The sequence below is a fragment of the Protopterus annectens genome, chromosome 7.part1 (assembly GCF_019279795.1).
Source record: "Protopterus annectens isolate FY-2018-M chromosome 7.part1, PAN1.0, whole genome shotgun sequence".
NCBI classification, from domain to species: Eukaryota; Metazoa; Chordata; order Ceratodontiformes; family Protopteridae; genus Protopterus; species Protopterus annectens.
The window spans coordinates 481661526-481679047 of record NC_056740.1 but is presented as its reverse complement, the minus strand read 5'-3'; the positions used below and the strand labels follow the sequence as shown (position 1 = coordinate 481679047).

General features: G+C 40.9%; 1 protein-coding gene across 1 annotated transcript in view; it reads right to left on the bottom strand.

The window, feature by feature from the left end:
- Nucleotides 1-866: 866 nt before the first annotated feature.
- The window catches only part of RBM6 (RNA binding motif protein 6), a 689827-nt gene continuing 673171 nt past the window's right edge, over nucleotides 867-17522 (bottom strand). Inside the window, exon 17 of the mRNA XM_044078933.1 lies at nucleotides 867-2049. Within this exon, the coding sequence (XP_043934868.1) occupies nucleotides 1951-2049 (99 nt within the window). The 3' untranslated portion in view covers nucleotides 867-1950. The remainder of the gene's footprint in view (nucleotides 2050-17522) is intronic.

The following is a 17522-nucleotide window of genomic DNA, read 5'->3' as shown; positions in this document are numbered from 1 at the left end:
CTCCCAATGTGGCTTTTTCATTGCTCAAGCTGCTAAGCTGATAGATCTTGTGGGTCATAATCAGGGCTTCACCTTCTATACCACAGAGCTGGACTATATGCAAGTTCACTTCTAAAGAAAATTAATGACAGGAAGGGGATGACATTTAATTTTAGTATTACGTCCCTCGAGTCAGTGCATTCCAGACCCACAATTTTCGACAGAACAGAATCAGGAATATATATTTACAGACTAAACAGAGGCCACATCTTAGTAACCTCCAAAAAACAGACTGACAGCAACTGGAATCTATCCGCATAGCTTAAGTGTTTAAGTCCCTATGACTTTCACAGTAGAGAGTATCCTTTCAAGTTCTTCTGGGTTACTTGTTTGAAGGCTACAAACTGCAGTATTGTATTTAACAATGGGTTGGTCAGATCAGTGATATATTAAGTATTACAATGACCTCCTTGAGGTGGCCACAGATGACTTTAGAATTAGATGGGCTACAGAACATACCTACCTAATGCTACAACTACCCCTAGATTTTTTAATGATTATGACACTAGAACCTGTCCATCAATTTTATAATCATGTTATGTCTTTTTGCCAAGTCTCATGAAACTATATTTCAATGACATTAATGTATCCCCAATAACTGCCATCAAAACAACGAAAAAGCTACATCAAAATTTTATAAAATAGGCAGAAAACTACTGCTCTGCCTCCATGTCATTACTGGTAACTCCATTTTTTTTTGCTTTATTGCTTTGGAAATCTCAGGTATATTCTACATTTACTTCTCGTTTCAAACATTCCATCAGACATTTACTCTCTATTTCTATAACAGTGACATCAGAGCTAATAAATCAACTTCAAGTACATACTGAAGGTAAAAAAATGTATTTTGCCACAGTAAAATGTAAGCATCACATTGCAGCAGCTGGCAATTCAAAAGTACACTGTACATTTATTTTAAACAGCTGTCCCATACAGGGAGAAAAGTCAAGACTACAGGATACACATAGCTACAGTAACACAAATGAAATCACATTTCATCATGCTCAAATGAACAGGATATTTTACTAAACTTTTTTTTTTTTTTTACTTTAGATGCCAAGAATGGATTCATAAATTAGAAGTCCAAACAAAGGAAAAATCTGCATAGAGAAATGGATTAAGAACACAAAAGGATAACCTCAGGACATACCTCTGCATGTGGCCTAAATACCAGATTTATATGTGAGCTTCTGAACTTGTAACAAAAACAGGCCACTCTGTAACCCCCTTCTTATATCAGATTATCAAAAAAAATGGGAGAAATTATTAATTTACAACTTTCAGCATTGCATCTTGTTTCCTGGCGTCTTCAGCAGCTGATGCATTAAGTTACAGTTGCAGTATGTGCTGGAGAACGGAAATGCTACTCTGGCACTTTTCTTAGCACTCTAAAACAATCCTGTTTGAAAAGACCATCTACAGTACTGGCCACTAGGGATAAGTCCATTCTGTCTGCTCCAGTTACTACCAAGTATCTGCATGCCACAGTCTAAACTCAGAAATACTTCTGTTTTAACACTCTGCCTCACTGCTGATATCTCCTTCAGAGGTAAAATCCAGAGATGCTCGAACACATCTATATGCATTTTTCTGACATACTTCTGTGATTTCTTTATGAAAAGTCTCATCTCAAAACTCAAATGTTAATGGACAGTGTCAGTCCAGTCTTTATGGCTTCTGTTAAACAGAGCTGCTTTGTGGATGCGTCCTGTTCGCATTTCCTGTCGCTGACAATGGCAGACGAAGCAGCGCAAGTGACACAGTGGGGAAGAGACTACAGCACTGTTTCAGTTTTACTCTACATCATACGGCCTTTACTCATTTCCGAATGTCAGTGCATTCAAGTTCATGAAAAGAGAGTTAAATCCATGTTCTGAAAGTTATTTACAGATATTCAAGAGCTTAAAAAAATCAATCCAGTTCCTTAAAACGAGCAAACATGGCCTTCCTAACGGCATCACGATATGAGCTGGCAGTACCAGAACGCCCTTTTGCACCTCCAGCCTTGCCCTGAAAGGGAAAACAAACAAAACAGAAGTTAATCAGCATTGCAAAAACACATCGACAGCAGCTCTGTTTTTCTTAAGATTCTAGCATTTTTCATTAAATGTTCTCCTCACTAAATGCAAACTGCACTATTCCACCTTATGCAGTTATCTTTTATTTAATTATTAAACTTTTTAACTAACCAGATAAGTACCAAGTTTTGAGAACATTTACAGTCTTTACATTACTTGACAGTTACTGCTAAGTACTGCTGCTTCACTCGCTATCACATTACTCGACAATTACTGCTACGTACTGCTGCTTCACTTATCACATTACCCGACAATTACTGCTACGCACTGTTGCTTCACTAGCTATCACATTACTCGACAATTACTGCTATGTACTGCTGCTTCACTTGCGACCACATTACTCGACAATTACTGCTATGTACTGCTGCTTCACTTGCGACCACATTACTTGACAATTACTGCTACACACTGCTGCTTCATTTGCTATCACATTACTCGACAATTAGTCCTACGCACTGCTGCTTCACTTGTTATTACTTTACTCGACAATTACTGCTATGTACTGCTGCTTCACTTGCTATCACATTACTCGACAATTACTCGTACACACTGCTGCTTCACTTGCTATCACATTACACGACAATTACTCCTACACACTGCTGCTTCACTTATCACATTACCCGACAATTACTGCTATGTACTGCTGCTTCACTTGCTATTACATTACTCGACAATTACTGCTATGTACTGCTGCTTCACGTGTGACCACATTACTCAACAAATACTGCTACGTACTGCTGCTTCACTTCCTATCACATTACTCGACAATTAGTCCTACGCACTGCTGCTTCACTTGCTATCACATTACTCGACAATTGCTGCTATTTACTGCTGCTTCACTTGCTATCACATTACTCGACAATTGCTGCTACATATTGCTGCGTCACTTGCTATCACATTACTTGACAATTGCTGCTACATATTGCTGCGTCACTTGCTATCACATTACTCGACAATTACTGCTACGTACTGCTGCTTCACTTGCTATCACATTACTCGACAATTACTCCTACACACTGCTGCTTCACTTGCTATCACATTACTCGACAATTACTCCTACACACTGCTGCTTCACTTGCTATCACAGTACTCGACAATTACTCCTACATACTGCTGTCTCACTTGCATGTTTTTCCTCTAGTTACCTGCCTCTCCTGATTTTTTACTATACACCTGGCCAGTTTTTGTACCATTCCCATTATTTGTGTTCATATGTTGCACCATCTAGTGACAGCCCATTACCCAGTCAGGACTGCAAGCACGGACTGGCCAAACCTAAGTTCAATTAGCAGACAATAACTTGTTGTAGGTGTCATTTAAGTATTTTCTCTGTTAAATCCCTCTTGTATTTGGTTTGTATAATCCCTCTACGTGTTCTGGTCATCCTGAGAGACACGGCAGCAAGGAACTACATGCCCCACCCCTCTATCTCTTATCTTCACCCATTTTTTGCCTTTGTAGTAAAAGGGTTCCTCTGGATTAGTCCCTATGCACTAGAAATTTGTTTCTAAAGGTTTTAATAGTGCCTGGAACTATGTTTCACGCATTTTTAGTTCTCATCCAAACCCATCAGACATTCAAAAAGAAAGTTTTTCCTACCTTTCTGCATGATTGGTTTTACTGTTCCTTTCTACACTGTCGCAATTCTGGTCCAGCTCACTCCACTCTCCTACCCCCATTCCCACCCACCTCCTCTTTCATTACATTTATACTTAAGGACACCACACCCTTCCTTCTAACATCAATCAAATTTCCTCCCACACCATCCCTCACTTCTCCCAGCACACCTGTTCTACTTTCGCTGCCTCCCTGTCTCATCTCAGATCAAAAAATTCAAACATTCATTTATATACTCCCCTCCCACGACTAGCTCAGCTCTACTCTCTTATTTCTCTCTCTTCCATCCCCCAAATATGCAGCTATTCTACTCTATTTACTACTGTACTATACTTTCAGGCTTTCTCTACCTAGTCTATAATGCCTCAGACTCCCACAATTATTGCATCAATAACCATCATCCTCCTGCACAACCTCTCACTAATCATCAACCCCCAACCAAACCCAACAGCTATATCTGCTCACAACTATACAATACTTCCAACTCTCTCCTCTTTCCATTCAAACTTATACAATTCTCAAACCCTCAACTGCCCCTTTTCAGATACCATCAGGCTATCACCAAAGTGAAACAACTACTACTGCACTCCCTTAAACAAATCAAATTAAAAGCTGATATACATCCCAACCCAGGTCCCAATAATGACTTACCTCCAACTCAACTGCACCTCCCAGACACTCTCATATATTCTCCTAACCAAACTCCCTCTGGTGCAAAGGTTCATAACTCCCTACCAACTACATCCAACTCCAATCTACTAATAACCAATTTCAACCTTAGAAGCCTTGTAAATAAAATTACTGAATTTCATGCTATCCTAGCCACCTACTCTCCTGACACAGCGATTATAACAGCAACCTGGTTAAAACCCCACATCAAAGACTCAGAAATTACTTACAACAGTTATAATGGTATTAAACAATACAGACTAAACAAAAGAGGTGGTGGTGTAGCAATTATGTTTCAAGACTCTCTAAAACTAGAAAAATTAAACTGCACATCCCTAGACATCCCCAACGCAGCAATACTTATTACCCACCTGCAAATTACAAACACATTCCAAAGACATGCATCTGGAGCATTTCTCCCCGGGCCTCCGCTGAAAACAGGCTCTGTGGAACCTAGTCGGACATTCTCGGTCAACAAATGTTAAATAAATAAAAAATAAAAATAAAATAAAAAATTAATCCCTGGAAAACAATGAATATCATAGCTGCCTATCTGTCCCCTGGCAACAATCTTCCCAGTATGGAGTGTCTCCTCTCTTGGTTTGCCCACTCTTTCAATCAAGAAACTATCATTTTAGGTGACTTTAATCTAGACTGGCTCTCCTGCTCCTCTAACTGCCCTAACCATTTTATCACTTCTAACTGCCCTAACAATTTTATCAATCTGTACAATTTTCCCACGTTATAAACTGTCCCACACACACTGACAAACACTCAAAGAGAGAGTCACTAATTGACTGGATATTAACTAACAAGCCAAACCTGGGTTACCAAGCCAGCTGCCTTCCCATCAACCTTAGTGACCATGCCCTTACATTCCTCCTTAGAAAAAGAATTCAAACTCAGTCTTACGGTCCCTTCAAATACATCCACAGTAAGAAACATTTCTCCCCAGACCTATTTAATCTATTACTAAAATGTTGTGACTGTCACCATGAAACACCATGAAATACCCTGACACTAGCAGTAGAATTCTTTAACAAATTTCTTGAAATACTAAATAGTTAAGTCCCCATCAGAAAAAAATGCACCAAATCCAAACCGCTAACATGGGTTTCCCATGAATCTAAACTACTGATTAAACAAAGGGACAGAGCCAGGGCCCTATACCAATCCACCAAAAACAAAACCGATCTCACCTCTTATCAGCAATTAAGAAACTAAACTAAGAAAAAAATCAACAATGATAAAAAACACTACTTCCAAACCTCTCAACAAACATTTCTACACAAACATTCTGGCAGTCAACTACCTACTCAACCCTGGAAAACCCCCAACCCCTGTCCTACCACATCCAGCACCTCTGAACCCTTAGCCTCAAAGTTTAACTCAAACTTTATTAACTCCATCACCTGCCTACTTGCTAGCCACCAACAACTACCTCTCACACTTCCATTCCCTGCTGCTAGTGTCACAAACTCCTTCTCTTTTAAAATCTATTCAAACTTCTTACATTAAAAAGCTCCTAATCAAACTTAAATCCTGCTGCCTTGCTGCCGAGCAACTACCAAACGAATTCCTAAAAACAGAAGCACCATCCATCGCCTATCGTAACACTATACTAATCAGCCCATCTCCAAACAATATGTGCCTCATCTCTGGAAAGTCGCTCACATCATGCCACTCCACAGGGGTGGCCCCTCTAGAGATATCTCTAACTACTGCCCAATTGCTATCCTTCCACCCTTAGCCAAAATCCTAGAGAAATATATTCAGCTATAACTCCTCAACCACCTTACCACTAATAATCTTCTATCCCAAACCCAGCACAGCTTTAGACCCCGGTATAGTACAATAACCTAACCCAAACCCAGCACAGCTTTAGACCCCAGTATAGTACAAACGCATCCTTATTACCCTTCACCAACACTATTCGTCACCTTATGAACAAAGGACAACTAGTCTCTGCCATTTTCCTGGACATGTCAAAAGCTTATGACACCATTTTCCACCAACTACTACTAAAAAAAACTTGCTAAGTACAATCTCAGTTAAACCACGAACTGGCTACTAAATGGGAGAACATTCTCTCCCCTGTACTGCCACTATCCATTGGTGTACCCCAAGGTTCTGTACTTAGCCCCCTTCTGTTTATCATCTTCACTAATAACTTCAATTCAGCAACCCAACTTGCCTCAATCATACAATAAGCAGATGATACATCTCTTATCTGCTCTGTGCCTTCCCCACAAGAACTAGTAGAAAAGATGCAATAAGCATTTCAGGAAACTGAAACTTACCTATCAAACCACCAACTCATCCTTAACCCAAATAATGATTTTACAAATAAAACTACCAAGCACTGCTCCCTACCCCTCTCAATTCAATCTGACAATGGTACCCAAACTGAGCCTATAAAACAGGCAAAGCTCCTAGGTATCACAATAGAGGATTGGCTTAAATTTGATATTTATATTTCCCCAACTATCAAAAAATGTGATGCCAAACTCGGTGCTCTCTACAGGGCCAAACCTAACCTAACACACCAAGCCAGGCTAGGCACTGCTGGATCTCAGCTTCTACCTTTCAATGCTGCTCACTCATCTTCACCAATTTACGCAAGGCTGACCCTTCACAACCTTGAATCCTGCTAAAACAAAATTGCAAAGCTCGTCGCCAATCATCCTCATAAAGCCCATCACTGTTCTGCTCTTCAACAACTTAACTGGCTAGAACTTCCCAACCTGTTAACTTTAAACCAACTTACCCTCACCCACAAAGTCATACACAGCCCCAATTGCTGCCCTACAATTTCAACCACGGTCTAACTACAGGTCAACAGCAAGTCCATTAGGTCATTTGATAGGACACTGCTCAAAATCACACAATCTCATAACTACCACGGTGACTCCCTCTACTCTAACAAAATAGCTAACTCCTGGAATGTTCTTCCCCTAAACATGCACTCCCTGCCATTCTTCTTTTAAAACTAAAATAAAAAAATATCTTAAAAGCAGCTGGATATGCCCTTGTAGTCTCCCTGGATAATTTTCCTCTCTCCTACTATTTTCCCACCTAGGTTCGTCCACCTCTTACAGCTGACGCTATTTTTTGATAATTTAATTGACCATTTTCTCTCTATTAGATTTTAATCACTTTCAGTATTTCAAACAAACTCTGTTCACAATCTACTGAACTACATTCATAGGTTCATGAATAACGGCCCTGGAGTCTTTACAAGCCTAGCCCATAGAAGTGTCCTGACATTGGTTCCCAGTGCCACTATCAAGTAGAGTCACTGGAGTGATCCCCGGGGTGAACTTTCTATTTCCCATCCACTCATCAAGATTTCTCTTGAAGAGGGCCAGTGAGGTGCTCTGCTTGACATGTATGGGAAGTCTATTACAGAGCATGGGCAGTCTCTGGTTTATGAACCTGTCCTTCCAGCATGTTCTGTTGACTGTGGTAATGTGGTTGAGGTCTCTGGATTGTGTGGTGTGGAGGGATTGGGATTTCTTTAGATGTAGCATTTCTAACAGAACTGGGTCAGGCACGGCTTTGTAAGTCGAGCAGAGATCACCTCTAAGTAGGCAATATGAGACAGAGAATAGCTGGAGTTTTTTTGAGTCTGTCCATGTAGGACAAGTGTTTAAGGCCTAGGATCCTCTGTGTTTAAGGCCTAGGATCCTCTGTGAGGTACTTTTGTGGCCTCTCCAGCTGTTGCAGGTGTCTATTGAGGTACATGCCAAATGGGGCATTATACTCTATGACTGGTCTAATGAGGGAGGAGTAGAGAGAAATGATAACCTCTTTCTTCCTGGATGTAAAACCCTTGGTAATGAGATGTGCCAAATAGAAAGATTTTCTGACCACACTGGCAATGTGGTGGTCGAAGGAGAGGTTGCTGTCAACTTGTATCTCCAGATCTCTTATAATGCCTTCAGTGGGTTCCCATCGATGTGGTAATTAGTGGGAACTGAGTTTTTCCCAAAGGGGATAATGATGCATTTTTTGGCATTAAGCTTAAGGCCATGGTTTCAAAACCAGTCATTGATCTCAGTGAGGCGTTTCTGTAGGATGTCTGCATCACCTGGGGAGTTAATAATGGCTGCCAGCTTGCAGTCGTCTGCAAACCTGGTCAGAGTCCCTCCATGTTGGCCCGGACTTCTGAGAAGTAGATACCAAACAGGAGGGGAACCAGGACCAAACCTTGTGGGACTCCACTCGTGACTAGTTGATAGTCTGACTTGGGACTCCACTACTTTCACACTGTGGGTTCTGTGAGCCAATTTGCAACTCACCTACTGACATAGGGGTTGATGCCTAGGTTTGGTGAATTTATCAATAACAAAGACCAGCTGGAGAGTACAAGACACCAAACACCAAACACCATCCAAGCTGCTAAACTGTAAAGACGGTCACCCCTTAGAACGAAAATGAACCTTTATTTACATAAAGCTCTTTTCGTCTCGCTATTAGCAAGATTTATTAAGACAACACAAACAAACAACCTAAACCTTTAAATACATTAAGCTATTAATTGACTGATAGGTAAAAGTTATTTGTTAAAGCAATTATTAAAACAATTGAAACTATTAAAACACTTGTCCCAACCACCAATCAAATACTCAGTAATGTTTTTTTCAAACTGTTACATTCAGTTAAACATTTGATAAATAATGAATCAATTTACTACTGCTTGGGAGGTGTGGGTAACATGCGGATTTCCATGGTGATTAGTTTGTGGTCCGATCTAACCAGAGAGGAATTGACTATTGGTGTAGAGCAACGGTTGCCCATGTCAGTCATAACCAGGTCAAGGATGTTGCTTCCTCTAGTGGGGGTAAGAATGAGCTGGTCCAGGGCATTGGAATTGATGAATTCCAGGAAGCACTGGGCCAGTGTACTGATGCAGGAGTAGTTTTCCCAGCTGATGGAGGGGTAGCTGAAGTCACCTAGTATGAAAGTGTTGAGTTGGATCTTAATAGTTCCCACGGTGCTAAGGAATGTGGAGTGAGAGTCTTGGGGCATGGTTGGGGACCTAGAGCAGGCTACGACCTGAATTGCCATCTTACCCAATGTTAGCTGTACCTGGAGCATCTCAGATGCATTATGCTGGGCTACTAGTCTGGAGGTGTGAATATCCTTTATGAATATGAATACACCACCGCCTTTGGAGCTTCCATCCATGTTCTGGGGCCGAAAGGTGTGGAATGAGTTATAGTCTGGTAGCACAGGGGTGCTTTCTGCTGCTTTAAACCAGGTCTCTGTTACAGCACAAATGTCGATGCTCTCCATTTTGAGGAGTGTTTCGAACAAGTGCAGATTTAGACTTCTAGCATTGAGCTAGCATATTTTTCATGTGGCATGGTCAAATTTTACTCAGTTATCAAAAATCTGTAGCTTACATTTCTAAATTACTCCTATGATGTAATGAATTTAGCTAGTTTGACCTTTATCACATAATCATGTATAGTATGCATTTCAGATCCTAGTATTGTAAATTCTTTATTCTTTTATATGTCTTGTTTTTTGGAGCATTTCTCCCTGGGTCTCTGTTGAAAACAGGCTACTGGACCAGTCGGATACTACCCGGTAAACAAATGTAAATAAATAACCTGACAATTACTCCTACGCACTTCTGCTTCACTTGCCATCATATTACTCGACAATTACTGCTACGTACTGCTGCTTCACTTGGTATCACATTACTCGACAATTACTGCTATGTACTGCTGCTTCACTTGCTATCACATTAGTCGACAATTACTACTATGTACTGCTGCTTCACTTGCGACCACATTACTAGACAATTACTGCTATGTACTGCTGCTTCACTTGGTATCACATTACTCGACAATTACTGCTATGTACTGCTGCTTCACTTGGTATCACATTACTCGACAATTACTATGTACTGCTGCTTCACTTGCAATCACATTACTCGACAATTACTGCTACGCACTGCTGCTTCACGTGTGACACATTACTCAACAATTACTGCTACGTACTGCTGCGTCACTTGCTATCATATTACTCGACAGTTACTATGTACTGCTGCTTCACTTGCTATCACATTACCTGATGATTACTGCTACGTACTGCTGCTTCACTTGCTATCACATTACTCGACAATTACTGCTACGTACTGCTGCTTCACTTGCGACCACATTACTTGACAATTACTGCTACATACTGCTGCTTCACTTGGTATCACATTACTCGACAATTACTATGTACTGCTGCTTCACTTGCAATCACATTACTCGACAATTACTGCTACACACTGCTGCTTCACGTGTGACCACATTACTCAACAATTACTGCTACGTACTGCTGCGTCACTTGCTATCATATTACTCGACAGTTACTGCTATGTACTGCTGCTTCACTTGCTATCACATTACTCGACAATTACTGCTACGTACTGCTGCGTCACTTGCTATATTACTCGACAGTTACTGCTATGTACTGCTGCTTCACTTGTTATCACATTACCTAACAATTACTGCTACGTACTGCTGCGTCACTTGCTATCATATTACTCGACAGTTACTGCTATGTACTGCTGCTTCACTTGCTATCACATTACTCGACAATTGCTGCTACGCACTGCTGCTTCACTTGCTATCACATTACCTGACAATTACTGCTACGTACTGCTGCGTCACTTACTATCATATTACTCGACAGTTACTGCTATGAACTGCTGCTTCACTTGCTATCACATTACTCGACAATTACTGCTACACACTACTGCTTCACTTGCTATCACATTACTCGACAATTGCTGCTACATATTGCTGCGTCACTTGCTATCACATTACCCGACAATTACTGCTACACACTGCTGCTTCAGTTGCTATCACATTACCTGACAATTACTCCTATGTAACTGCTGCTTCACTTGCTATCAGAAACACCTCCTTTCTGTTGAAACTTCTGTCTATCTTTTATATTACCTTTTGTCGGTTTCTCAGTTGTTTCCTTCACTGACATAGGTAACTTTTATTGTTTTTGTTTATTACATGTAATGCAATTATTTTTTAATGTTTTTTTATGATGTTCAGCTCTCAGGGCCTCCGCTGAAAAGAGGTCTTTTACCCAGTTGGACTGTCCCGGTAAACAAGCAGAAACAAATGACTCTCTGAGTTATGTTTCAAACCAACATGTACAGTTCAATGTTTTCTATAGTTGTGCTTTTGCATAAATATTTGCACAAATCACTGCATTCTGAACAATCTGAACAATGTAGAGATTCATTAACTATTATAATTGTGCTTTTATATGAATGCTACACAGACCACTTCATTATGTACAAGGATAGTGGCACAAGGCACCTCATTAACTGTCACAGTTGCATTGTTACATGTTACTTACACAAACCTGAGGAGCAGAAGAAAGTCTGCAAAAACATTTTATGTGCTTACACTTCCTCTCGTTTTTGAGAAGTTGGAAGCAGTTCAGGGAAGATGCTCCTAATGTACAAAACCCAAGTTAAAACCGTGCAAAGAGAGCCTGAACCTTAAAAATCTTACCAGAGAAACTAAAACAACTGCATTTATACCTGCTAGTGAGGAATGCTTTCAACTGACAGCTTGAGAGTTTTTTTGTATTTTGCTCACTAGAGTATTTCATGGTACAGAGGAAGTTTTGCAGAATATTCTTTTTGTTGGTATAAAGGGAGTCTTTGCAGCTACAGGGTGTCTTTGTATGTTATACCTGTTAGTTTTCATATCTGAAATTTTTTTTCTTTCTCACTCACTCTGTACAATGCCTGTACTGAAGTTACTCTCTAATTAAAGCCTACTGCACAGATGCAACACCTCTGCTGCAAATTATTTTTTTTCCTTTGGGTTACTCTACTTTATATCTCCTTCTCAAGTACATGCCCCTTGTTCTTAAACATCTACAACTATGAAAAAATACTCTGTGTACATATGTATGCCTTTGAGAGACAGCTGAATGCTGCCATTATGTCCCTCCCCCCAGGCCTTTTCTCTCTATTTTTAAACATCTTTATTAAACATTACACTAAAAACGACAACTACATACACAGTAAAAAAACAAACAAAAAAAAAAAAAGCATGACATTTCCTTTATTTTCATGCAGTATGCATTTAACACTCACTTTAATATTACATGAATTGTTCAATTCCTGCCTTCCCATAAATATCAGTACTCCTAAGCATTATTCTGCAAGTAATGATCCCACAAATTCCATTTATTTTGATGTAATTTGCTCCTTCCCTTTACTAAGGGATCCCACCTCCAGCTCTTTTACTTCCCTGACAATATTCAGTACTTCAGTTACAGTTGGTCTAGATTCTGATTTACATTTTGTAGAAATTGCTTTTTTGTAACAAATATCATTACACTTACTAAAGCCTTATTATGTATTGGCAATTCAGATCTAACATCCCAGCTGAAAAGAATAGCCTCCTTAGCTGTAACCATCTGTTCCTCCAACATTTCTGACACAGGATTCTGCAGGGAATGTCACCTTGTTACAGTCCAAATAAAAAAGCTCTCTTTCCTATTACACTTTCAACACTTGCTGTCTGCCTGAAGGAAAATTCTATGAAGGATGCTTAGGATATAAAAATATCTATGCAAACACTTCCAAGCAAAAATCCTAAACCTTCTGGACTCTGCTGCATACTTGGGAGCCATACATAAGTCCTCCCACTGTTCCTTTGTATATGCTGCATACTTGGGAGCCATACATAAGTCCTCCCACTGTTCCTTTGTATATGCTGCATACTTGGGAGCCATACACAAGTCCTCCCACTGTTCCTTTGTATATGCTGCATACTTGGGAGCCATACATAAGTCCTCCCACTGTTCCTTTGTATATGCTGCATACTTGGGAGCCATACATAAGTCCTCCCACTGTTCCTTTGTATATGCTGCATACTTGGGAGCCATACACAAGTCCTCCCACTGTTCCTTTGTATATGCTGCATACTTGGGAGCCATACACAAGTCCTCCCACTGTTCCTTTGTATATGCTGCATACTTGGGAGCCATACATAAGTCCTCCCACTGTTCCTTTGTATATGCTGCATACTTGGGAGCCATACACAAGTCCTCCCACTGTTCCTTTGTATATGCTGCATACTTGGGAGCCATACACAAGTCCTCCCACTGTTCCTTTGTATATGCTGCATACTTGGGAGCCATACATAAGTCCTCCCACTGTTCCTTTGTATACTGCCTTTGAAGTCTCTCTATTCCCAATCTGTTATGATCTCTTCTAATTGATCCTTACAGTTATCATGCTACATTTTAGATGCCCCACTGATTATTCCTTCCCTTTAACAGCTACTTCTTTTCTAGACATGACTAAAACCCCTACCAGAGCCGGCCTTCACGTCAGCCCTCCTTCATCCCTTTCTCTTTGTCTTCACTATCAGTTCCTGGAAGGGAAGGTAGTCTCTAACTTGTAGTCCAATCTGTTGCTTGGCCTCATCCCACTCTGTTACCTTTCCCTATCTATTTGTTCCCAAAACACTGGTTCCTCTGCTACTTTCTCCAATAAATTCCAGCCCTCTCTGGGTTACATTTTCTCCAGTAAATTCTAGCCCTCTCTGGCTTACATTTTCTTCAGGGAATTCCAGTCCTCTCCAGGTTACATTTTCTACAGTAAATTCCAGCCCCTTCTGGAATACTTTTTCTCCAGTAAATTCTTGCCCTCTCTCGGTTACATTTTCACCAGTAAATTCCAGCCCTCTCTGAGTTACTTTTTCTCCAGTAAATCCCAGCCCTCTCGGAGTTACTTTTTCTCCAGTAAATTCTAGCCCTCTCTGGCTTACATTTTCACCAGTAAATCCCTGCCCTCTCTGGGTTACATTTTCACCAGTAAATCCCTGCCCTCTCTGGGTTACATTTTCACCAGTAAAGCCCAGCCCTCTCTGGGTTACTTTTTCTCCAGTAAATTTTCGCCCTCTCTGGCTTACATTTTCTCCAGTAAATCCCAGCCCTCTCTGGGTTACATTTTCTTCAGTAAATGCCAGCCCTCTCTGAGTTACTTTTTCTCCAGTAAATCCCAGCCCTCTCTGGGTTACATTTTCTCCAGTGAATCCCAGCCCTCTCTGGGTTACATTTTCTTCAGTAAATTCCAGCCCTCTCTGAGTTACTTTTTCTCCAGTAAATCCCAGCCCTCTCTGGGTTTCATTTTCTCCAGTGAATTCCAGCCCTCTCTGGGTTACATTTTCTCCAGTAAATCCCAGCCCTCTCTGGGTTACATTTTCTCCAGTAAATCCCAGCCCTCTCTGGGTTACTTTTTATATGTGTACTGGCAGGCATCAATTTGCTAGGTCTCTTATGGTAGAATGAGGTGCTTCAGGCTCTCCTTGCACAGTTTCAACTCTGGTTTTGTGTATTAGGAGCATCTTCTCTGAACTGCTTCCAACTTCTCAAAAACGAGAGGAAGTGTAAGCACATAAAACATTTTTGCAGACTTTCTTCTGCTCCTCAGGCCTGCCAACCAAAGTTGTGTCACATCACTGCTGAAAAGCCCAATCACTGTGAGATTTTCATACAGGTAGCCATTAGAAATGAGCCATTTATCTGGCCCTAACCTATCTCCTGCCTGCTCATGTGTGTGCTCCCATACATGATGGCCTTCTCTGTCTTCTCCAAGGGCATTCTCCCGCAAATGTTCCATGGTGATCATGGCTTGTCACAGCCAAGTGCATGCCCCTGGCACATTTACTGCATGCTGTGCAACATCATCTTTCTTCAAGAGATGTTGGCACTGCAGTGGACCTGACCACCCAAGATGAGTCCGGCACCACCAGCCTCTCAATCCCACATTCCCTTTTTAGCTCTTCCAGCATTCAAGTGGGAAGCCGATTAAAGATTGGTCTGGGACAAGAACCTGATCACTCTTCATCATAGAGCTCTGCACACAAGCCATTTTAGCACAGGTGATAGGTACCAGTAAGTTTGTTTCCTAAAACAACTGACAGGTACCCTTGCATAAAAATTTGTATGCATTATCCACAAGCAATATCAGCAGAAATTCCCACAGTGGTGAATTTTGTGCATCAAGAGGAGAGAACCTTTAAAATGGCACCTGACTGCAGCATACCTTGTAGCAGGAGAGGCACAAGAACCTTTACAGGTAAGGATAGGGATAGCTGCCGGCTACATGCTGAAGACTGTCAGCAAACGACATTACCTGGAAAAGGACCACAAACAGTCCAGAATGCAATCCAAACAACTGAGTAAAAATTCCAAGTCCTTCCCCCATCACAAAATGTAAAGCCCTTTTAAATGTGTCTACTTAAAGGTATACCTGCCTGGGCCTCAACTTGCCTAGTGTCGTTTCTATGCTCTGTAACCAAAGTCCTTCGGAAATAAACAACATGGAGGACTCAAGAAAAAGGTTTAAATCTTTAATTTGACCCACTAATTAAGGCAGTTCCTACTTGCGGTGTTGTCCAATTCCAGAACAAATGAAGGGATATCAACAGACCAAAATACACTATACAGATTACCAACAGATGTCTATAATGGTGTTAGCCATGCAATTAAGGCATATGGGTTATCTGATCCATCAGAATAACTTTTCCTCGCGCTAAAAAAAACTAGGGGCTATCAATATGGCAAGTGTCTTGCCTGGTGACTATGACTTCTTCAAAGTGAAACAGTGCTGTCCTGACTGCAAGGACATCACATGAAGAAAGTCTATTGTGCTTGTGTTGGGGAGCACAAAAATGTCACAGGATCTGTGCCAGAAACTATGCAGCCTAAATGAATCAATATGTGGAGTCCAAAGAAAATTTGGGGACACACAAAGAAAAGCTCTACAACAACAGCAGGACAAAGTTTGAAAATGGACTGAACAAATCACAGAAAAGAGAGGCAGTGGGTGAACTGAGGAACTATCATGTTTAAACAGTGAGGGGGAATCAAGAATGAAAGCAGCAGAACATATTCTAAGATATAAGCCAACATGGGAATGGGAATGGAGAAAGATTTTACCAATAGCAAGCAGGGTTGTAGAAAGTAAGCAAGAGGGGACATGGAATTTACTACAGAAAATTAGAAAAGGAAAAAAGTTATGTACTCACCATAATGTTCCATGTTTGTTGTCTATCTCGCCATTCGTTCTTACTTGGATGGGTTCAGAGCCGATCCTCAGCTCCGACTTGGCTGAATACACCAGCTGGAAGTCTAAAACTTGGCTCGTGGCAAGGTAGGTATCCCATGATGCAGTGGTGCAACTCTCCAGATCCTGTTTGCTGTTAACAGTAATAATGAGTAATATAATGGTATGACCCCAGGTCAAGAAGATAAGCAGAGTCAAAGGAGCTCATGTATAAGAGGAAAGGACACCACCAGGTTCTCTAGGAGTCCTTGGATGGGGGAAGGACGGGTCGGAAGAATGAATGGTGAGATGAATAACAAACATGGAACGTTATGGTGAGTACATAACTTCTTTATGTTATGTAGTACTATCTTGCCTTCATTCTTACTTGGATGGGATAGCGTCCCTAGCATCTTTTCCCCGGGTGGCTCACGGAAGTGCACCTTGGAGCACAGTGGAACCAAAGGAGGCCAAATTCACTTTGTAGTGAGTGATAAACGTGTGAGGCTTGGCCCATGTAGCAGCAGCACAAATACTGTCCATAGATATTCTGGCCTGGAAAGCAGAGGATGTTGCTAATGCTCTGGTTGAGTGACCTCTAATTCTGAATAGTAACTTTCTATTAATGGAGATGTATATAAAGGTGATACAACTTGAAAGCCAATTTCAAAGGGTGACTTTAGACACTGGCATACCCTTTTTTGCCTCAGAGAAGGAGATAAATAATTGGTCAGATTTCCTGAAATCTTTAGTTCTATGCAAATAGAATCTGAGCTGTCTATGCAAGTACAATTGGTGGAGTTTATACTCTGCCTTGTTGCTATGATTGGGGAAAAACACTAGGAGCTATGGACTGACTGACACTGGACTGACAGCAAACCTTAGGTATAAAGGACGGATTAGTTCATAGCGATACCCTAATCCTTATGGAAGATCAGATATGGTGGTCTGATTGACAGTGCTTGCAACTCTGAAACTCTTCTGGCAGATGTTACAGCTACTAGAAGGATGGTCTTCCAGGA